The sequence below is a fragment of the Dromiciops gliroides genome, chromosome 6 (assembly GCF_019393635.1).
Source record: "Dromiciops gliroides isolate mDroGli1 chromosome 6, mDroGli1.pri, whole genome shotgun sequence".
Classification (NCBI taxonomy): Eukaryota; Metazoa; Chordata; class Mammalia; order Microbiotheria; family Microbiotheriidae; genus Dromiciops; species Dromiciops gliroides.
Window position 1 is genome coordinate 74,101,623 of NC_057866.1, and position 24,414 is coordinate 74,126,036.

Sequence of the window (24,414 nt, forward strand, 5' to 3'; positions counted from 1 at the left end):
AGCTAACAGTGCTATTCTGTCATTATAATTATCAATTACCCATCAAATAGATCTTGCCGTTTAATGGGAAAAGTCCTAAGTGAATTTTTTGTAATAAAAAAAAAAGTTGTTAGCCCCAAATTAAAAAAAAAAATCTTAATCTACATTGGGGCAACATTCTTTGGAATCTGGCGTCTTGACCAAGAAAAAGTAACTATAGCTTTTGGTCCCCAACATTCTTTTGTTGATACCTTAGGAACTAAATTTCCCCTCACCCTAATGGCTTCTATCTCCTACCCAATGAATTGCCCAACTTAACAAATAACGACACAGAGGATATTATAACTCACTGGCTGACCATGACTGATTTACTTTCTGAATGGCCACTTAATAAATGTTTGCTGTATTAATTTGCCTTCACTTTTAGCGAGGTATTTTATCTCCTTCACTTCTGATTTGCCTGCTTTTGCTGATAGGAATTTTAACATTTTTATTTTTTGAGGAGAAAGGGGAAGAGTGAATTTTTAGGGGGGCAGATATAGATTTCAAAGAAAAATTCTGGTTATACATGGCTCACATAAACTCATAACTTTCAGTTTGCTATATTTCATTTTTTAGGTGTTAACCTCAACCACATTAATGTCACCTGTAAATTTCACATATATATAGTATACTTATACATGTATATATAATATATATATACCATTTATTCTCTTGAAAAAAGTCAGACTACCTCATACCCAGCAGATATCCAAAAATAAGTAAAAATTACAAAATTACATGCTGGTTGTACTTGGTCAAAACTAATGCACTTCTACATTGTTGGTAGAATTGCAAAAGAGCAGATCTTTTTGGGAAGCAATACTGGAAGTACTATATAAAAGTCATAAAAATAATCATCCTATTATTAGGAAGATAGCTAAAGAACCTTATCAAAAAGAGAAAAAGAGGATATTCAAATTGATTTATGGTAGGCACTATTTATAATTGGAAAAAATAAATAAGCTAAATATCCAACACATACAAAATGGCAAATTACTGATACACATCAATGTAATTAAAATACTACAATGCAACTAGGAATGACAAAGATTAGTAAAAAAAAAACTTGAAATATAAACAGATAAATTACAAAAAGAAAAATATTATAGCACACAATATAATGGATATAGAGAAAGAGTAACATAAAACATTAAAGTTATCTGCATGTTAAAGGTGAGTCACTTCAAAAATTTAAGTAGTTGGAAATGTAAACATAAGGAGGTTGTTGTTATTGTTAAAATTAAGGTTCATATCAGCATTTATTTTTTAAAAGAAATATTAATTACTAAATCCCATGGTATATGAATTTGAGTTATATTGCTCAAATTTCCAATTTTATTTCTCTTAGGATACTAAGCCTTTGGATTAGTCCCAAATCAAATAATTCTCTAACAAGACTCCCTTCCCATAATACTTTCTATTTTCTTTTCTGGTTTCTTAAGTACTCACACTTGAACTTTTGAGAACTCACAAGATCCCAACCTAAAGCAATTTAGTTTAAGACTAAAGTAGAGCAACATTAAGAAGTCCAGAAACTAATATCAAAGAGTAGTTCTTCAAAGAGCACTTGCATCTGAAATGTTTTCGAACACTGGCCTGCCACTGTATATCAGGGTGGTTGTAAAGATTTTACTTCTCAACTTTCTAAAAGCACCTGCAGAGTGAAGGGAAACTAACTTATATTCTTTTTTTTTCTTTTGCAGAGCAATGAGGGTTGTGACTCGCTCAAGGTCACACAGCTAGCAAGTATCAAGTGTCTGAGGCTGGATTTGAAATCAGGTCCTCCTGAATCCAGGACCAGTGCTTTATCCACTGTGCAACCTAGCTGTCCTTCCCCTTTTTATAGATGAGGAAATGAGGCAAGAAAAAGTTAAGTAACTTGCCCAGGGTCATACAACTTGTGTCTGAGACAGGGGGGTTTCATACTCGGACATTCTTGACTGCAAGTCCATCATTCTATCCACTGTGCCCCCAACTGCCTCCGCAAGCAGTCTACACTTAAAGAAAGAAAAAATACTTCTTAAAAAAAAAAAACAAAAACAAACACCTCCGAAATGAGGTATAGCTTATAGATTCTAGCTTCAGTGTCCTCTGAAGGAGCAACATTGTGACAGAAAGTACTGTAGACTATAGGGACTTCTTAAAGATGTTTAGAAATTAATATTATAAGTGTTATACTTTCCACAGTAATATCAGAGATTCTAGGAAGATATACTTTAATATTGCACATTTAATGGACAATATTAATGTTCATTAAAATTGCAGCTGGGTGATGCAGTGGATAGAGCACTGGGCTTAGCATCAAGAAGACATCTTTGTGAGTTCAAATCTGACCTCAGATATTTACTATTTGTGCAATAGTGGGCAAGTTTCTTAATTATTTGCCTCAGTTTCCTCATCTAAAAACTGAGCTGGGGAAGAAAATGGTACACTGCTCCAGTATCTTTGGCAAGAAAACCCCAAATGGGGTCAGGAAAAGCTGTACTCAACTGAAACCACTGAATGGCAACAACAAAGAGCTAATGGTCCAAAGGAAATAGGACATTTGTTTTCCATGGGTCTTAGTGTCTTCATATGCAAAATGAGGGGGTTGAGATGATCTCTAGTGTCCATCCTAGCTCTAACATTCTTGTTTGCTCTTCATTTCAAAGAGGAGCAATGCCATCTTAGAGTCATGTCTTGACTCCTGCATGAATTGGATTTCAGTGAGGCAGAGCTGCGCAGTCATCAGCTTTATTCTCTCTTCCTGAGTCATGGAAATCCAGCAGCAAGACAAAAGTCAAGACAACTGGTGATGACCTGGGATGCAGGAGATGACTTTGGTGTCTTTGATATCTGACCAGGTTCTAAGAGCTCCACAGTTGCTGCCTGCTTCAGCCTCCTTCATGGCTTTTGGAACAAATTGTTCTCATGTCTTCACTCACTGATGGGTTTGAGGCCTACTTGAACTATGATTTCATTGACTCTCAAATATCTACTATGAGATACTATACGGGGCGGCTAGGTGGCGCAGTGGATAAAGCACCAGCCTTGGATTCAGGAGTACCTGAGTTCAAATCCGGCCTCAGACACTTGACTTACTAGCTGTGTGACCCTGGGCAAGTCATTTAACTCCCATTGCCCAGCAAAAAAAAAAAAAGAAAAGAAAAAAAAGAGATACTATATGCAAAGAGCATTGCAAAACATAACTCACTATATAAATGTTAGCTATAATGTTGTTGGGGTTTTTTGGTGGGGCAATGGGGGGTTAAGTGACTTGTTCAGGGTCACACAGCTAGTAAGTGTCAAGTGTCTGAGCTGAATTTGAACTCAGGTCCTCCTGAATCTAGGGCCAGTGCTTATCCACTGTGCCACCCTCGTTGCCCCGTCAGCTATAATATATTAATGGGAAACTGCAAATTACAGTATTCCTGTAGCAATATCTTTTACTTGTCCAAAAACCACAGGGTTGCCATCTTTTTTTTTTTTTTTTTTAGTGAGGCAATTGGGGTTAAGTGACTTGCCCAGGGTCACACAGCTACTAAGTGTTAAGTGTCTGAGGCCGGATTTGAACCCCGGTACTCCTGAGCTCCAGGGCCGGTGCTGCGATCCACTGCGCCACCTAGCTGCCCCCAGGGTTGCCATCTTAACCTAAGGTGATGCTAGTTTGTGGGACTTAGATAACCTGAACTCAGATACTTGCTATGCAAGTGACCATGGGACTACTCAAACCCTCTGAGTCTATTTACTCATTTAAAACGAAGTATTGAAATAATTCAGAAATGTGAACAAAAAGTGAAACAAAAGGAAATATTTGTCCATTATAAAGATAAAATATCTTTGAAATAAGGGATAAAACACACACATACATCAAATGCTTGTTAATTGAAAAATGAGTCAGAGCAATATAGTATTGTGGTAAAATATGAAAGTTTTTAACAGTCGGTTAGGATACTGAAAGATGCCAGTTTTTCAAGGACCACCCTTTTGGGAGGAGAACGAACAGTCCGCCTGCTGTGCATGTCAGACTGCCTGCCGGGTTTTTGACTTCCGGGGTGGAGAGAACGAGGGTAGGCTTTTGCCTGCTTGGCGGGACTCCTGACGGCGCGGCACAGACTCTCTCTCCAAAGGTGGCCTTGTTGGTTTGGTGAGTTTTTATAAGGAATATAGACTAAGCTTAGACTTAAGACGATTTGTATTGTGTTTCTACTTTCCTATCCTTCTAATCAACATCACCTTGTGACTATCATAACTATAAATAAAAAGGTCTATCTAGAAAACCAAAAGCTGCTTCCATTTACTAGTTTAGGAGATAAATAAGGGAAAGGTTAAGTAGGGGAGATTTATGATCTAATATCCAATTTTAAATCTCACAGTATAATCATATTTAAATATCAGGATAAATAAAACTGTGACTGGAACAAGTGGGCCAACAAGTTGCAGATACTGCCTTACCAGCAACACAATGGGAGTCTATACAATGCAGCAAAATATAAGTTCTTGGAGGATGGGGAGTGTTTTTACTTATTTTTCTTTGTATCTCCAAATAATATCTGAATGCCTGGTACACAGCAGGGGGCTTAAAAATGCTACTGAATTAAATAGAATTATTTAAATTAACTAATGCTTAGAAAATCAAGAAAAGGCAAAGCTTTATTTCTATTGGTTTCAGTCTCCTTTTCAAAATGACTTAAGAAAGTAAGTATTTTAATATGAACCTTTTGCTAATAAATTATTTGCTCTGTGCTTAAAAAGATCATCGATGCAAAGCTTTCTCAATATCATTGTAAGAGTCAAGACTTACAATTTAGACAGAGACGACATTCACTATTTTAAATTTAAATGTCTAGGTCATAGAGCAAGGTTATATGATAGGTTTATGTTTGTATTTAGTGAGTATTATGCCATTTATTTATGAAGAATTTATTAAGTACCTAGTAGTGCCAAGAATATTGGTAGACACTGGGAAGACCCAAAGAGAAAATGACAAACAGTCCTTGCCTCTAAGGCATGGACTTTATGGAAGTGTGACATTTTTTGGGAAGTGGGAGAGAAGGGGATAGAATAAAGCTAACCAATTAGCTACTGTAAAGAAAGTGCTTATTAATTTGTAGCCACCTGTGATTCTCAAGGCTCTCAGAAGAATGTATATGATCACATGATTAATCAGGCCAATAATTAAGAAGTAGATTTCACTATTCGGTCATCTTAGATGCAGAGGTTTGAAAGATACATTTATTTAATATAGAATTTATTATTTAAGGATACTTAAAAAACTAGCAAGATGCCAACAGTACTTAGCATAGATTCATTACAGATAAGGAAAGGAAATCAATCATGTTGGAAAATATGATTAAGTAGGGATATAACAATATAAACAATAACCATGTGGATTTTAGAAGAGTAAAAAATAAAGATGTTCAGGAAGTCAACAAAATATATGAACTTTAAAAAAGTCAACCGGAAGCCACTGATACATAATATTTATAACTTTTCATAAAACCTTGTTGAAATATATTTTTGATTTTTAAACAGAAAGACTACTTAGTCTGATGGGGAAATGCAAATGTGGGTTAAGGTATGATCCTTTTGTTAACATTACATTGGAGTAATATCACCACTCATTTTGATTCAACTAATTTATTAGGTGCCTAAAAATGCATTAGGTCTATCCCAAAATGAACCAGGTAGAAAAAAAGATCATTATTGGGTTCTAGGTCAAATAAATATATTTGAACAGGCATCCAAATGAGTCTTTGCTAATAGTTTTAAAGAATTATCATCTTTGAAATATTTTTACTGCTATTTTAGACCTATCTTAAATTGCCTTTCTTGGTATATTTTACAATTTCTCAACAAATAATGCTGAGGCATCATGGTGAAGAGGAAGCAACACATCTAGACATGTCCAGATTTTCCTTCTGGATTTTTGGGAGTAAATGACTATGAGATTTAGGCAGCTCTAAATGTAAAAAATGATGATGTTGAACCATATCATCTCTATAATCTCTCGCAGCTCTAAAATTCCATGATTTTAAAACAGATTCCAACATTGTCATCATTATAGGAAGTGTATGAGAGATAAAATAACTTTTAAAATATATTTACACTATGCTGCCACTTGCATTTTTTCTCTCTTCTTCTCCTTTCCTAATTCTTAACTTGTAGTTCTCTTCTCTCTCCAAACTAACTTTGGAAAGGTTTTTTTCAATCACATAAAAATTAATCAGATTGTATTTTTATGCTATTAACTATCTATGTTACCATGGGCAAGCTACTTTACTTCTTCTGGTCTCTGTTTATCTGCTAAATGGTGGGTGGGGGAGTACAGGGTATTAGATTATATATTTTTTTTAAATCCCCTTTCAGCTCTACACTCTTTAACAAACTTAGTAAGTAACATAAAATTTAGAACTGGGTTTAATTTTGCTTCCACTACTGACATGTTAAAAAAAAATCAAATAAATAACCCTCTACCTTACTGCTTTCCCACCCTCATTTTATAGAGCTGAAAGCTTGTCTGATAAGATTTATGCTTTATTGTCCTTCAAGATAATAACTAGTTTAGGGGCAGCTAGATGGTGCAGTGAATAAAGTACTGGGCCTGGATTCTGGAGAACCTGAGTTCAAATCGGGCTTCAGACACTTGACACTTACTAGCTATGTGACCCTGGGCAAGTCACTTTACCCTCATTGCCCCCTTCCCCTCCCCCCCCAAAAGATAATACCAGCTTAACTCTTTTTATTGGGCCATGGCTGTGGAAACTGAGGGGTTTTTTGGGGTAATCCTGATCCATCGTACCTTAGTTCTTGTGGTTAGGTGCCTCTTTTTCTCCCCATTCTAGGGCTTCTATTTGGGTCCCTGGTTCTTAAGTTCCCTGTTTCTTAAACCCATTCCCTGATTCCTTGGGTCTTATAGGACTAAGGACCTTCTCTGTTTTCACCAATCCTCCCAGGGAACATTTTCTTGATGCCATTCTTCCCCCTAGACGTTATTAAACTTCCTAGAAAATAAAAATTTTCTTGCTTGGATTTTTCCAGGTCTGTTCTTCAAGGAAAGTATAAGTTTTCATTTGGAGGCTGAGAGCAAGGTAAAGTGGAAGGCTCCTAAAGCTTTTCTTTCCTCATTTTAAAATGTGGGGGTAGGATCAGTTGGTCTCTGTGGTCCCTTCTGTTTTTTAAATCCATAAATCTATGACTCTATATCTTCAGGAGGTATATGTACTCCTAAGATACTGTATGGATTGAAATTACTATCACCATCCCTCTCATTATTATAGCAACATTTAAATAACATTCTACAGGACAAAAGAATTTCATTATTTCCCTATTAGAAAATCCTAATTGATTTTATTTATATATGCCATATAAAGCAGCATTTTAAAATCTGTCATGGGCATTTATTATTTATTTTCCCCTCCCAGAGTAACTTCAGCAACATGTGTATACTTATTCTATTTCTAGAGGATCTTTAGCAGAAAAGATGATTCTTATGCGGTCACTGGAAAATGATTTAAGAACTTCCCCAACTCTCATGTTTACAGTACATTTAAACCAAATGGGACAGGAGAACATGGATGAATCCCAATTATTTTTTTCCAAAGGCATCATTTTAGATTCAAGGTATTCTTGTCTATAAAAGATAAACCCTCCAGGAGGTTGAGCTTCCCAGTGAGGGGGAGAGTGATTGGAGCACTATATTTCTTAAATCTCTTCTATGCTAGATGATGCTTTCTCCCTCTTACATTTAAAGCATGAATCAGTAAAGCAAAACAAGACAAAATAAAACAAACAACCCCCTCCTCACACACCAGTTATAGGGGTACTCTGGGACCCGAGAGGAAATGGAGCAGTAGGAAAGAGAAACAATAAAACACAATGTTCTTTGGTTAGCTACAACTGCCAGATTATCCTTCTTGTGACATTGCTTGTGGACCTTGGGCAAGTCTCTCAATCCCTTCTCTCATCTGTCAAAGAAGAAGGCTGCACTAGCAAATCTCTGGAGCTTCTCCCAGCTCTAACAATTTTTGGGTCCACTGATACTATTTTTCCTATTCAAAAAATGCCTGAGGCATAGCTTAGTTATTTTTCAACCAGAAATGAAAATTCATATTGATAACTAAAGGGAGATTACTTACTGCAACAGTATGAATCAGACTGTTCTCACTGAAATTTATTATACATGACATTTTAAAATATAATTTCAAGAGAGGCATGAAAGTTTGGTTGGTTTCCAGACTCCCCAGGACACAAGATAGATTTTGGAGACTCAAGCACATTATTCTTCCAATGTTTTCATCCTTAGCTACCACTTAAGTCCAGAAAAACAACAAAACAAAACTAATTAGAATATGCTAGTGCCCTATTATATATATATTGACATGAAAAGAGATATGTAGCAATTTGGGCATAGAGGATAAAATGTATTTGCTTAGTATTCAAGGACAGTCTTTGTTCTAATACTTCATGTAAGGCCTTGTTTAATAAGTGATTTTGATGACAGTAAGGCAAACCAATCTAGCTACTAGAGGACAAAGTAAAAAAGAAAACTTCTCATCCACAGAGGGGCCAGAGACAAAGTTAAGGAAGCAACTGGAATAGGAAAGGCCCCCAGGTGAGATCTTTGCCTTAAAATCATGGCTTGAGGAATGAGATGAGCAATTGCTGTTATATAACATAGAGGGAGAATGGAATGATATCATATCTTAAATTTTATTTCCACATATTTTCTCATATATAGAAGGGACAGAGTGGGCTCAGAAATTGAGGAAGTGTGTGCTTAGAGGACTTTGTAGGGAAAACACTTCTTTCGGTAATTATTATTGGCAGTACTTTGCATTGACTGTATCTTAATGACTTGTATAGTCATCTCTCCTGATTATTTACGGACTTGTCTAACATGTATCCTGCTAGGGAAAATATAAATCCTTTGGGACAGCTAAGTGGTGCAGTGGATAGAGCACCGGCCCTGGATTCAGGAGGACCTGATTCAAAGTCGCAGCCTCAGACACTTACACTTACTAGTTGTGTGACCCTGTGCAAGTCACTTACCCCCATTGCCCCACAAAAACAAAGAAAGAAAGAAAGAAAGAAGAAAGAAAGAAAGAAAGAAAGAAAGAAAGAAAAAAGAAAGAAAGAAAAAAAGAAAGAAAGAAAGAAAGAAAGAAAGAAAGAAGAAAGAAAGAAAGAAGAAAGAAAGAAAAAAAAATTCTTTTGTCTGTATCCCAGAACCTAGAACAACTCCTTGCACATAGTAAGGTGGTTAAAACGTTTGTTGAATTAAGGTATAAGACATATTAGGTAAAGGAAATTGAGGAATCCCCAAAACAGGCAAGTTCTTAATTTCTATTTGCCTAGGTTATTCACATTTCTTGCTGGTCTATTAAAAACTAAACTAAAAGTCATTAATTTTTTTTTCAGGGCAATGAGAATTTAAGTGACTTATCCAGTGTCACACAGCTATAAGTGTCAAGTGTTTGAGGCCGCATTTGAACTCAGGTCCTCCTGAATCCAGGGCCAGTGTTTTATCCACTGTGCCACCTAGCTGCCCCCTGATTAAAATTTATAAACACAGGTAAGACCCAAAAATAAAACTCTGGAAATTCACTGTAAGTAGTGAATTACTAGTAATTGTTAATGAAGTCACTCTGACCTGTGAGTAAGCTAATTCTAAGGTTTGATGTGTTCCTTTTTAAAGAATGGAACTTTATATGTCATTTAAATAACCCATTTTTATAATATTTTATTATCATTTTTACCAAGAACTTCCATTTTCTCACAAGAACCCTTTAAGGTAGGTAATATATGGATTTTGTCCTCTTTTACAGATGAGGAAAATGACATTATAAAAGTTAAACTGACACATTTATAGTTATATAACAAGTAATAGTGCTAAGATTTAAACTGAGGTCTCTCAATTCCAAGTTCAATGCCATTTTATTATGCCACACAGCCTACATCGGTTTTAATAAATGGATGTTGCTTTAATTTGTACCCAGTAGTCTGAAATGCATCCTATTACTCTGAAATAATTAATTCACCTTCAAGATATGAGTAATAAATTCCCCAGAAATAGTTTATTCCCCAGCAGGACAAAACTCATTATCATAAAAACCCTTTAAAACCTAACTTAAGCACAATCCTTTTATCCACTCCATTATAAGTGATTTTTTGGAGGTGGCCTTCTGTGGATTAAATAAGATGAATGCTCAATTTGGCTTTAATTTTAATAGTATATAAAATCTTGCTCCCTGAGAGTATGTGGACCCCCATATTCCCTATATGAATTATAAATACCATAAAAATATTACTATATTCTAGCTCGTGACACTTATTTCCTATAATAATCCAGAGAAGTAAATTTAGTCATCATTCAGGATAGCAAGATCACAGGGGGAGGGGGGAAGGACTGATAAAGATTATTCCCCCCCAAAAAAAAAGATCATTCTAAAAGTTATAATTATGTGGGAATCACATTGTATTGTCAAATATTGCTATTCCTACTTTTTTTCTTTAAAAACACTTAAATGAATCCATTATTTCTGTGGGTTTCCATCTAAAAATGCAGACTGCAGCCATCTATGATTGTCGTCCTTTCCACATCCTCTTGTAAGTTCACTTTAATGGACTATCTAAGACGCAGGGACTTGCCTCATTTTGTCTTTACATTTAAAACAGCAGTGGAGCCCAAGGACAGTCTTTGGTTTATCCCTTGCTCTTTTCATACAGGATAAGAGATTTACAGTTGCTAGTGAACTCGGAAGCCATATAGTCCAAAATTCATTTTACAGATGATGAAACTGAGATCCATGATCTCAAATGACTTGCCCACAGTCATCCAAGTAGTCTCAGAGGCATCATTTGAGCCTAGGTCATTTGTCCCTATGGATAGTTCTTTTTCACTACCCCATCTTGTCCCTCCAGTCCAGTGTTTTTTGTCACTCAAACACATTTCTTTGATATCTCATGTATTCCTCCACAATAGTTCTACTCTGGTATCCTTTTTCAGAGTGGAAGAGATCCTAGTTCTAAAAGCCTAGGTCACTGGAGGGCAAGTTCTCACAGATCTTATACCAAGTTGGAAGAATCTGGGTGACTGGCTCAGTAGTGAACTATACAGTCAATTGTCTGAAGACCAGCTTAATTAAAATAAGAAAGGCTTATCATCAGAAGTGTGACAACCAGTGATGATTTCTTTTGGTCACAATCATTCCTATACTATCTTCTAATAGATGAAGGATTTGTGGAAGTACCCACACCTATGAAGTATCACAGCAAGAGAAATATATAGCTGGAAAAGACCTTAGAGGTTACCCTAGGCCAGTCTGCTCATTTTGCAGGTAAGGAAACTAAAGGAGGCTCACTGACTTGCCCACTGAAGAAGGAGACGGACATCATGGCATCATGAAAGCAAGATGGATTTGGAGTCAGAGAATCTGGGTTAGAATGTTGGCTTACTACTCACTTTTTTCCTGTGGGACTACGGACACGGCTCAGGTCATTTGTGAAAGGGCTGGGTAGATCAGTGGTGTCAAACTCAAATAGAAACAGGGGCCACTAAACCATATATAAGAATCACTGTAGGCTTCATATTCATTTAGAAAACCATAAATTAAAATGATCTATGTTTTACTGTATTTTATTTATTTTGTTATTAAATATTTTCCTAATTCATTTTAATCTGGTTCAGCAGGTACTCAGTAGTGTTGTGGGCCCCACACAGCCTGTGAGCTATATATGTGTTTGCCACCTCTGGGCTACATTAGACTCTAATATTCCTTCCAGCTGTATATCAATGATCCTTTGGTCATAGATCTGAAGTAACTCATTTATTATAAAACTCTACAGAACAAAAAGCAATTACATGATATATATAAAATATACCTTTGAGATAGCTTAGGTTTTGTTTTCTGGATGAAATTAAAGTCTGTTTAATAATTCTTCAGTGACATAAAGCTTATCCCTACTGCTTTGGTGAAGAAACCCTCTGTTTCATTGATTCTTAACTTTTTTGGTATTACATAGACCCCTGTGACAGTCTGGTAAAGCTTCTGGATCCCTTCTCAAAATAATGTTTTTAAATGCATAAAGTAAAATACATAGGATTATGAAAGAAATCAATTATATTGAAATTTATTGCTGTTATTCAGTTGTTTTTCAATTATATCCAATTCTTTGTGATCCCAGTTGGGGTTTTCTTGGCAAAGATACTGTAGCAGTTTGTCATTTCCATTTTTATAGAAGAAAAAACTGAGGCAATCAGGATAAAGTGACTTGTCCAGTATCACACAGCTAGTAAGTATCCGAAGTCACATTTGAACTCAGGAAGATGAGTCTTCCTGACTTCAGGCTCGTGCTCTATCCACTGCCTGACCAAACTTGAAAAACAATTAAAATGTTTTCTTTTAAAGTTCTCAGACCCCAACTTAAGAACCCCTGTTCAAATTTCCTTAAACAACAATTTATGTAATGGCCACATTAATATTAATCCTTGCAGTAGCTTTTAGTCTGAGAAAGTTGCTTTGGGGGGGGGGGGCAATGGGGGTTAAGTGACTTGCCTACGGTCACAAAGCTAGTAAGTGTCAAGTGTTTGAGACCAGATCTGAACTCAGGTCCTCCTGAATCCAGGGCCAGTGCTTTATCTACTGCGCCACCTAGCTGCTCCCGAAAGAACCTTTTAAAACATTTTTAACATGTAGAAATGAAAATTAATAAGGCATGTCACAGATCCCAAAAGTTCTAATGCAGTTGAAAGCATAAACTTTAAGAAACTTAAAGCATGTTTTTAAAAAAGTTGTAAAACCTTAGTTATAATATAGAATGTCCAAACATCTTAGTGCGGTTTGGGACCCCTTGTTTTATAGCTTGAGATGATTAGGTCAATAATGAGAAGGGAAAATAAAGAAAATAAGGTATTTAATTGTGGCAGTTACATAAACAATTTGAAATTCGGAATAAAAAAAAAAGATGTTACTAAGAACAGCTGGGATAATGACATCATAATAGTAAAAAGTTGTGAGGACATTATACTAGTGGCAATGTTGTTCAGTCCTGTCTGATTCTTCATGACCCTGTTTGGTGTTTTCTTGGTAGAAATATGGAGTGCTTTGCCATTTCCTTCTCTAGCTCATTTTATGGATGTGAGAAAACTGAGAAATAAGATTAAGTGAGTTGCCCAGAGTCACACAGCTAGTGAGTGTCCTGAGGTCAGATTTGAACTCATGAAGATGAGTCTTCCTGATTCCAAGCCCATGGTCTATCCAATCGCACTACCTAGCTGGCAATACACACAATTAACTCAGTGTTTAGAAGTGAATTTATTACCTCTGGAAAAAAAATATATATATTTTTTAATATATATATATTTTTTTTCGGGGCAATTGGTGTTAAGTGACTTGCCCAGGGTCACACAGCTAGGCTGGATTTGAACTCAGGTACTCCTGAATCCAGGGCAGTTGCTCTATCCACTGTACCACCTAGCTGCCCCCGCCACCTAGCTGCCCCTGAAAATATTTTTAAACTAGCTCTTCAATCCTAAAATGACACTGTGTGGGTCTTTCTCCAATTCTGTCACAATTCCAGTGGCCGCTGAAAGCAGCAAAAGGGATGGACTTTTAGACATTATTTTGAGTCTTCTCTCAGTATGCCAAGAACGCATGAATGTGGGAAGTTCCCCCAAGAGTCAGTTCTCATGGTCTTAGAAATAGCCTATAGAGAGTTAAGTGATTTGCCCATGATCACACAATTGAAAAGTGCTGGGGCAGCTAGGTGGCACAGTGGATAGAGCACCGGCCTGGATTCAGGAGGACCTGAGTTCAAAATTCGGCCTTAGACACTTAATACTTACTAGCTGTGTGACCCTGGGCAACTCACTTAAACCCAATTGCCTTAAAAAAAAGTGTTGGAAGCTTATGTTGAACCACAAGTCTCCTTAACAAGAAGTTCTTAATCCACTACACCAAACTGCCTCTTTAAAAAAAAAAATGAAATAACACTTGTAGTTAGCAAGACCTAAGATGAAGGAAGACAAAAGAGTCAGTTGTCTTTTCTGCATATTAATATAATAAATTTCATTTTTTTTTGCCCTGAGAATGTACTTTGATTGTATTTGGATTGTCAGATAGATTGCTTAAAGTTGAGAGAAAAGAAATATGATTCACACTTCACTCACCTTTCTGAATCTGTTTCCACATTTGCAAAATAGCTCTAATATTAATAATTACACTTGTTTCACAGGCTTGTAGAGAGAATCAAATGGGAAGATGCATTTTTATGTTAATGACAGCTTATATGGTACCATGCAAATATGAGCTGTTGTTATTATTGATGTCTAGAAAGCTGAACACTCAAAATTACTCAGGATCTCTACAGTTTGTTAAGAAACCCATAATTTGCTACATGGGTCAGCTAATGAGTTCTTTCTTCTAAAATGTGTGTCCTCCAATCACAGAACTATTGCAAAGTGAAATTCTGACACCACTGTAGAGCTATTTTGAATATGGTAAAGAAACAAAGATTCTGTACCTGTTTAAAAAACAGTGGTTTTTCCCAAATTTAAGTTAATTTAAAAATTGTTCAAAAGAAAAGAAAAGGTAGGTTCTGTAATGAGAAAATTCAGGTAGTAAAGTAACTTCTGGAAAGCAACAAGATTTTCCAAAGGCATGAGAACTGAACTATTGAACTAAAATAACATAGCTGTGATCTGTGTTTTTAGAAGGAGGAGGAGAAAGATAAAGGGTATGGATTCTATTTATGCAACTTTGCGGCCCTTTGAATGAGCCTAAGTTCTTCCCCATGATTAAAGCCTATCTTTTTAATATCTGTATTCTGCTGATGCTATATGGCTGTGAATTACAAAGCAAAAGAGCTCAGAAGGATCCAAATAATGGGTTACCCAAAGGACAATGGAAAGGTGAATGGCAGGCTTGCACACAGTATTGTGATCCTTAATGATTTTTATGTGAGGTGACAAGAAAGACATCTTTGGTACGGGGCAGCTAGGTGGCGCAGTGGATAAAGCACTAGCCCTGGATTCAGGAGGACCTGAGTTCAAAGCCAGCCTCAGACACTTAACACTTAATAGCTGTGTGACCCTGGACAAGTCACTTAATCCCCATTGCCCTGCAAAAAGAAAGAAAGACAGAAAGACAGACAGACAGACATCTTTTGGTGACCTTTGTGACCCACAAAGATGGTGGCTAGTCAAGGAGCCGGAGTGAAATATAACAGATGAACAGTCAAAATATTAAAATACTGAAAGGAAAAGAGGAAGTGCTATAGATTTTCTTTTTCTTTCTTTTCCTTTCTTTTCTTTTCTTTTTTTTTGCGGGGCAATGAGGGTTAAGTGACTTGCCCAGGGTCACACAGCTAGTGAGTGTCAAAGTGTCTGAAAGCAGATTTGAACTCAGGTCCTCCTGAATGCAGGGCCGGTACCTTATCCACTATGTCACATAGCTGCTCCCATGCTATAGATTTTCTATTGAGGATTTGTAAGACATTAATAAAAAAAATCACACGAGCAAGAAGGTTTGGGTAGGTGGAAGGATATTCATGTAGATGAAATCATAGATCCATGAAAGTGCAAATAACTTTTCATATACTATCTAATTTGATCCTCACCAAAAAATCCTGTGAAGTAAGAATTATGATTATCCCAAACTTATAGATGAAAAAAATAGAGGCATAAAAGGGTTAGGTGAATTGCCCATGGCCATAAATTAAGTGTAAGTATAGGAGGTAGCATTTGAAGCCTTATCGGATCTCAAGTGAACATGATCTCCCTTCTCTACCATGTTGCCTCTTACCACATGTTAATATAAAATAAAATGCATTAATGGCTATCAAGGTATTTAAAAAATGAATGTCCAAACAAAATGTAACTGCTGTATTACTTTACTAAGAACTAGATATATTACACTGTTAACTCCTAAAAGAACCTAAATCTATATATCTATAGATAATGTAGATGTTTTAAATTACCTTCATGTAAAGAAATGATACAAGCTGGTAGCTAAACCACTACCAAAATAATACAGAGCAACCTTAATTTTCCATCTCAAGAATAAAAGTAGGGGCAGCTAGGTGGCGCAGTGGATAGAGCACTGGCCTTGGAGTCAGGAGTACCTGAGTTCAAATCCAGCCTCAGACACTTAACACTTACTAGCTGTGTGACCTTGGGCAAGTCACTTAACCCTAATTGCCTCACTAAAAAAAAAAAAAAAAAGAATAAAAGTAGCAAGCTGCTTCGCATGGTATTCTTTATCTATTCCACAATCCTACTGCATGTGTCTAAGGTTCATCTGTTTACCTTGATAAGTATGTGCTGAAGTCTAAATGGAATTTTAACTCCCCTTTCTTCAAGATTTAAGTCTTCTTATTTCAGTCTGAATATGAATATAATATTTAAAATCAGGGGAGCTACATGGCACAGTGGTTACAGTGTTGAGCCTAAAGTCAGGAAGACTCTTCTTTCTGAGTTCAAATCTGGTCTTAGATACTTATTAGCTTGTGGGCAAGTCACTTAACTCTATTTGCCTCAGCTTCTTCATATGTAAAATGAGCTAGAAAAGGGAGTGTGGCAAGCCACTTCAGTATTTCGCTCTAGAAAACCCCAAAAGGGGTCACAGAGAGTCAGAAATAACTCAACAGGAGCAAAACTTAAAACAACTTATGAAGGTCTAATCTTTTAACAATAACAGAATAGCATGCATTAGGATCTGTGTTGTAAGTTTAAATCCTCAGCTCTAGTCAAAATTCTGTACCTTTTTTTACATGAATTCCTCCCTTTTCTCCTTTCCCTTTATTTTTTGTTTTGTTTTTTCGTGAGGCAACGGGGGCTAAGTGACTTGCCCAGGGTCACACTGCTAGTGTCAAGTGTCTGAGGCTAGTTTGGAACTCAGATCCTCCTGAATCCAGGGCCAGTGCTTTATCCACTGTGCCACCTAGCTGCCCCTCCCTTTTAAAAAAAAAAAGATATAGCTAGGTTTATTATGTCAATGACTTTCTTTCTTAATAGCATGTAGTATATTGTTTTCATTCCATCATAAGCCTGTATGGTGAGCTCTGCATCATTTATTTTATGGAATATACCTAGCAATTCCATGGCTATGAAACTTGTCCCCCCAATTGGGGTGGGGGACTAGATCTGTGATTTAATTGGCATCGGGGATTCTTAAATTAGGAAACTTCCCCAAGGAATTAAAGTCATTATCACCTCAACTTAATATTTGTAAAGAGCAGGAAGAGGTTAAGTGACTGGCCCAGAGTCACAAGGTCAGTATGTGTCAGAAGGAAGACTTGAACCCAAATCTTCCTGGCTTTGAAGCCAGTTCTCTATTCACTACACCATGCTGCTGCCTCTATTTACCCAATTTATAACAAAATTATTAGATATTTTAAAGTACACCAGTTAGCATAACCATGTTATAATTTCAGGATGTTTGCCATAATGGAACATATGTTTCTTGGTATTTTCCAATAATTTTAAACGTGGATAGGTATCTTTAATTACATATACATATGTACACAAACAGATATATCCCTACAACATATCAAGGATATAAATGTCTGATTTGACATCTTGATTTGGGGTTTTCACATCATTTCTTTTATGATGCTCAAACAGTAGAATTCATGCATCTTTAAAGGAAAAGGAAAGCAAGACAGCAAAAGGAAAAATAGGCTGAAAACACAACTAACCTTTTTCCACCTCATTCAGATTAGCAGCTGGCAGCAACAAAGACAGAAGAGACAAGAGACTTTTTACATTCTAATACAACAGCACAACACATTAAGCCAATGCACAACTATAGCAGCAGAGATGCCAAATCGACATAGCAAAGTGGAGCAAGTTTCATTTTTTTTTTAACCTATAGCAGGGCAAAAAACAAATGAACAAACAACCCCCCACACAAACACACAGAAACAAAGTAAAAAAGTATGTGTTCTCCCTAGTATTGAAAGAGATCAACCTTTAGCTCAGGATGGCTGAGACCGAACAGTTGATGGTATCATGCAAAAGAAATGACTGTTTTCATTGATTTGGAAGATGTATAGTTTAATGGCAAATATTTATGCACTGTGATTTTTTTAAAGTCAATATAATATAATAAAAATTGAAATGAAAGCATAGTTGATATAATATAGTTATAAATTTTGTTTTAGGGTTTTGTGATTTCTGATTTACATCTATTCATTTATCTTTTTAATACTAAGTTCCATGAGTCTTGGATCACGCAATGTTTGTGGCATCCTTGTACATGGCACTGAGATTCTAGTGTTAATTAAGAAGTATAATCTTGACACTGTAGATATACCATTCTGACTGCTAGAAAATATGGAAGACATTTTTCAATTCAACACCTAAGTTAATACCAGGAGTTAGGAAAAGGTGTCAATTTTCAAAACATCATGGTGGCGGGGAGGAGCTGCACACCCAAATTTCATTTTTCCCCTGGTTTCTAGTTCATCTTGTCTAAGAAATGCTTTGAAGATTTATCTCCAAGGGATGATTTGGTTGTTGGGAATTAATTTGAAATTGATTCCAACAATCTTATCAAGCTAAAATTAAATCCCAAAGTGCCTGATTTAAGTATCATTTTGACAGTTTCAAGATCATATTCTCCACGGCAACTGATTCTGTCTTTCTTCAGGATAGGGATTTTAATTCTCAGTTGTAGAGAGCTATTCTTTTCAATGCACTTCATAAATATGAGAACAGATAATGTCTCAAACTGTATATGTAGATATATAGAGAAGAACAGCTTTCATAGGGAAAAGTGGAAAAATATTACATATATTTAAAATTGTCTATCCACTTATCTACCTATCCATCCATCCATCTATTCATCTATCATCCATCCATCAGTCATCTATCTATCTTTCTATCTATCAATCTATCTATCATCTATCTATAGAGCTGACATTTTCATTTCTTGGGAATGGAAAGAAAAAAAACTTTATTCTCTAACAAATCCATTACTATACACTTGTGTTGTTTTAGTCACATGAAACTTCAGGAAATGATAATTAGAGCCTAATGACTAGTAAAAATCTCCCTTCCTAGTATTACATTCTGTTGTGAATATGTCCATTCCCCCCCCACACTTTTCCTTTATGCATCTAATGGCTTTGCTTTCCATTCTCTGTTTTTTAAGAATTTTGTCTTACTAATTATATTAACATCTTTACTTAGTCTTCTGAAATAGCTAAGTAATTGCTTTTGCAATATGAATTTACAAGGTTTTCCATGCTGTTTTATTTGCTCCTCCTTAATGGATTTCACTTATCTCTCCCTGTAAGGCTTTGAGGTACATTGGGAAAAAATGCAAAACCTTCAAAGAAAAAGCAATTTGTGACTTGAGTGATTTTTAAACAAAGGCAACATTATTTTATTCCCTGAACAAAACAGTGTTTCTGTTCCCAGGTCTCATGCTCGTTAATCAGAATTCCAAAGTTAAATTTAAAACAATACAGCCACATTAAAAAAAAAAAATCCTCCCTAACTGCAGGCTTGGATGAAGCAGGATATGGAAACCCTCGGGCCCAATTTATACTTTCCTATAATTAAATGCGCATCTATGTGCCACTGATTTCAGTCTTTGCAGATGGCTGTTTGATATTTTGTAAATGAGCTCATTTCACATATGGACAAGAACACCACGGATGCTTCAACTCATATTCAGAAATCTCCCATACATATTCCAACTAATATTCAGAAGCTTGTTTGTTCTGTAGTGGTTAACTACCCGGGAAAAGGCAAGAGAGACCCAGTCCAAAGTCAAAAGGCTCAAAAATTTCATCCCGCTATGTCTCCTGAGTACTTCTGAAGATTCACCATTTTGTTCATTGTTTGTATTTCTTTGGAAAAAGCTGATGCTTCTAATCTTTCAAACATTATTCAAAGTGTGCTAATACTCACTGAAAGTGTTTGGTTTTAGAATATCTTTAAGAGTCCTTATAGAAGGATGTACGTGTTGAACTCATGTGGTCATTTGAAAGGCAATGGCAAATTTTAATGGTAACGGACAGGCTTCCACATTTGGTTTCCCTTATATTTTTGGAGAAACCGATGCTTGTTATTTGTTTAAAAGGTGACTTTGGCAGTGTTCTGTATATTTAAGAAACAGGTTGGAAACAGTTGCTATCTGTAAAAGCCAGGTGACTGATAATGTTTCCTAGCAGAAACTAGAGGAATTGGTAAACAGTTCCCACTGTGTCATAAAGAATCCTTAAGGCAGTTCTGAGTACAACAGATGGTAGGAGTAGCTGATAGGACTGTGTCAGGAAGACAGCTTGGAGAATATAGGTGTACACATAGGGAGAAGTCTCAAAAGAAAGAAATCAAAAATGAAAAACCAACAAGAAATCACTAAGCTAAAGACAAAAAAAAATGTTAGGTTTAAAAAGAGAATAGAATCCAACTCCTCCTATAATATTGTATGCAAATTATTACAAAATGGAAAAAAAAAGTAACTTGAAAATCAAAGTGTGCCAGGTCATGACTTCTGCTTGTCCAGGTACTTATCAGAAATACACACACACACACAGACACACACACACGTGTACGCACGCACGCACAGATTTCTAACTCAGCCCAGGTACAAGGCACATATTATTAACATGCTTCCATTTTGTGAAATTAAAGAAGTGAATCTTGGTTTCCTGAGTTTATCATTTCACTAACTGAAATAATTAATCATGTATTAATTGTTATTCAAGTAAGTATTCTTGAAAAATTCCTGGGCACCTGGGGAATCATGTATGTAATAAAGTCAAAATTTTTCAAATTTTTTTTTTGGAAAAGTACTATTTTCCACATTTTTTTATTTAAAAAATATGTGTAACCTTTGCTTATAAATATCAATGTCTCTACATAGTGGATTAGTTATTAAGTAATAAGGTTATTAAAATGTAATGCTCATTTTGGGGAAGGGAAATAACTATTCATGTTAATTACTAAACAAATAATCTTTAAATATTTAATGCTAACATGAACTTGATCCTTATTTGATGGCAAACTAGTTTTTTCCAGGACAAGAGAGTATGGGCATCCCCAATAAAAATTCATAAGAGAAAGGTGTTGAGCAGTATGGAGAGTCTTAGGGAAAGTAGTGCTTCCTTTGCTATTTTGGTGACATTTCCCCCTCTTATTGGGACCATCAGATAATACTTTATGAAGCTACTATGGTAGCAAACGCAGAAGTGAAGAAACATGTATAGATATGTGTAGCGTCTTTGAATGTCACTATGTTTTGATTAAATTAACAAAACTCTCCTTTGTTTTATGTTTACAAGTAGACTGCTCTGCACTGGGGGACTTCTTTGTTTGCTCACACTGTTCATCTGTGGGAATCAAAGATCTGTACAGCTCATATGGGCACAGTGGCACATCTCGATGCTCATGGACAGTTTCTTATTCATTTTTCCTGGTCCTCTTGTGCTTGGCCCCAAACCATAAGCCAATTCTTAATTTGCATTTGTTTAGATTTCTGAAAATAACTAGTTGTTTTTCCCCAACCCCCACAGTACACTTTATTCATCACACACTGAGGCTTTAAACAGACACCCTGGTTTGTTCCTGTAGCACTGTTAGTCAGTGTAAGGACATCCTACCTGTGTACTCAGGTGGGCAAAGGCATGTGTAGTTGTTAATTCCATCAACACAGGTGGAATTATTTTCACAGTCATTGTCTTCACAGTCATCAACATTCACTTCGCAATTTTCTCCTTCAAATCCATCGGCACAAGTACACCTGCAAACCAGAAAGGAGTGAAGAACAAACATTTTCTTCTATATTTCTGAACATTCAGAGTTCACATACTGAAAATTACAGATTCACCAATTACAGAGCCTTTAAATGTGGAGAAATTTCAGTTTTAAATGACTTTAGATGACATGCTGCAAGTACCAATTTAAAATAATGCTCTGAAAAAACAGAAACTAAAAAGCATCTTTGGAGAAGGAAAAATCATGCTTGTTTTTAATGATGGCAAATGGTTTCATGTCCTTGAAAGTCAAAAGTGTGGGTATATTTGCAAGTCAGAAGCACAAGCAAAGTATATTATAATGTCCCAGATGTTTTCAAATACCTAGTTGGGCTCTTGTAGCATAATTTGTGATTCTGTTGTAAGGTCGATCATGACTGATGAACAGCTGGTTTGGGTTTTTTTGTTTGTTTGTTTGTTTTTTTGTTTTGCAAGGCAATGAGAGTTAAGTGACTTGCCCAGGGTCACACAGCTAGTTAAGTGTCAAGTGTCTAAGGCTGGATTTGAACTCAGGTCTTCCTGAATCCAAGGCCAGTACTTTATCCACTAACTGCCCCCTGGTTTGGATTTTAAGAAGAAACCTATTACCCTCTCTTTGATGCCCTTGACCTGGGGGTGGGTGGGTGGGAGATAGAAAATGTTTGTTTTTCATGGGCTGACAAACTGCACACCTCCAAGTTCTAATTACAATACAACTTTGAAGTAGTATAAAATGTTTACAATTCAATTCTGATTAAGTAGCCAAATAATCTTTGGGTACAGTCTAGATAGAAAATATAGGGATAATTTCTTAATGAATTGCAGGAATGAAGAATGTTTCTTTTAAGAGTGGCATTTCTAACAAGCTTGAGCAGTAGATTAGCATTCTTATGTGAAATTATTAGAGTCCTTTAATAAAGAACTGTATTTCATAATTCATGAAGTACATCTGGAGTAATTGTACTGTATGATTAAATAACTCCAGATTAAAAATGCTCACAGCATGTTTATCTACTGGCATAGTAGCTTGGAAATGAATCATTAATTTTCTGTTTCAGTGGGATTTACATCTTATCATTTACATGCTGTCTGTTAAAGCAATACACAAAACAACAGCTGAATATGAGACTTTCAGCAGGGGGCTAGCCAGCTATTAATTAGCATAATGGAACCAATACTATGGTGTTCCCTGATCTGCCTTGACTAATCATAACGTGTTGTTATTTTGTAATTCTCATTTTAAAAAGCACACTGAGATTTCTGAGGACATTGTAGCTTCTTAAAATTCCAATGCCAACAAGAGAGGCCGCAATGACACTATGCTTATCAAAAGATTCGCAAGGTTCTCTCCCTGTTAATATCTGGGATGTGAAAGTAAAAGCAATTTTTGATTAGTTTTTCCTCTTCCAGTGTTTCAGGTTTAGAAGGTTGTTTACACATGATATCAGCCTACCAGAATCCGTCTTTTTCTCCTTCTTTTAAGTGACAAGTTCCACCATGTTTGCACGGGTTACTGATGCAGGAGTGAATTGGAACATCACAATCCTGGCCCTAAAAACCAAACAATCAAAAAACGCAAAAATTGAGTATCAACAAAATAGTGCTCGAGTTACAAAGATGCAAACAGGGAAAAAAAAAAAATTTCCAGTGCCCTCTCCCGTCTATCTTTCTGTCACATACATACTCATACACAATACTTGATCTCTCTCTCTCTCTCTCTCTCTCTCTCTCTCTCTCTCTCTCTCTCTCTCTCTCTCTCTCACACACACACACACACACACACACACACACACACACACACACACACACACACACACACACACGATTTAGACTTTTTTTTCCTGAGGCTTCTCCTCCACTTACCTTGAAACCATATGGGCAAGTGCATCGATAGAAGTCTACAGGATCATTGTTACAGGTGCCATCATTTTTACATGGATTTGATAAGCATGGATTACATTTAGCAAGTATGTTAATATCCACAGGACCTAAAAATAGTTTGGCATCATCAGAAGCTATATTAAGAAGACCTTCATTTATTGCTATGAATTTACACCATTCTTTGTTTTATTTTATTTTTTGTGGGGCAGTGAGGGTTAAGTGACTTGCCCAGGGTCACACAGCTAGTAAGTGTCATATATAACCTGGATTTGAACTCAGGTCCTCCTGAATCCAGGCATGGTGTTTTATTCACTGCGCCACCTTGCTGCCCCTCTACCATTCTTTAAAGAACCAGTGAATTACTTTTATTGTATATATTAGTGAAGTCTTGAGATGGACTTGGAGCTTTTCTTTGTGCTATAACCTAAGAAATTATTTTATCATCATTAAACTGTGTTAATAAGATGATTCCTTGCATAATATCATAGAAATCATTGCCTTGTGGGGATAACACTCTATTGTAAATAGATAAAACAGTCACAAACAAGTCATCATGCTTTCTATTTTCATAGGACTTTTTTTTAAAGGGCTCTTGAATCTATCAGTTTTATTACAGGTTGGTAGATTTAGATCTTGAGGAGACCTCAGAAATCCTCTAATCCCACCCTATCATTTTACAGAGGAGAAAATCGAGGCATAGAGAAGTGAAATTATTTGCTCAAGGTCACTAAAGTAGTAAATAGAAGAACATGGATTCAAACGTGGGTCTCTGAACCCAGATTTGGTGCA

General features: G+C 36.1%; 1 protein-coding gene across 1 annotated transcript in view; it reads right to left on the reverse strand.

Annotated features, from left to right (window-relative positions):
• SLIT2 (slit guidance ligand 2) overlaps positions 1 to 24,414 on the reverse strand; it is a 412,300-nt gene that overhangs the window by 46,483 nt on the left and 341,403 nt on the right. The window contains 3 exon segments of the mRNA XM_043972009.1: positions 21,613 to 21,752; positions 23,198 to 23,295; positions 23,608 to 23,732. Coding sequence (XP_043827944.1) covers positions 21,613 to 21,752; positions 23,198 to 23,295; positions 23,608 to 23,732 — 363 coding nt within the window.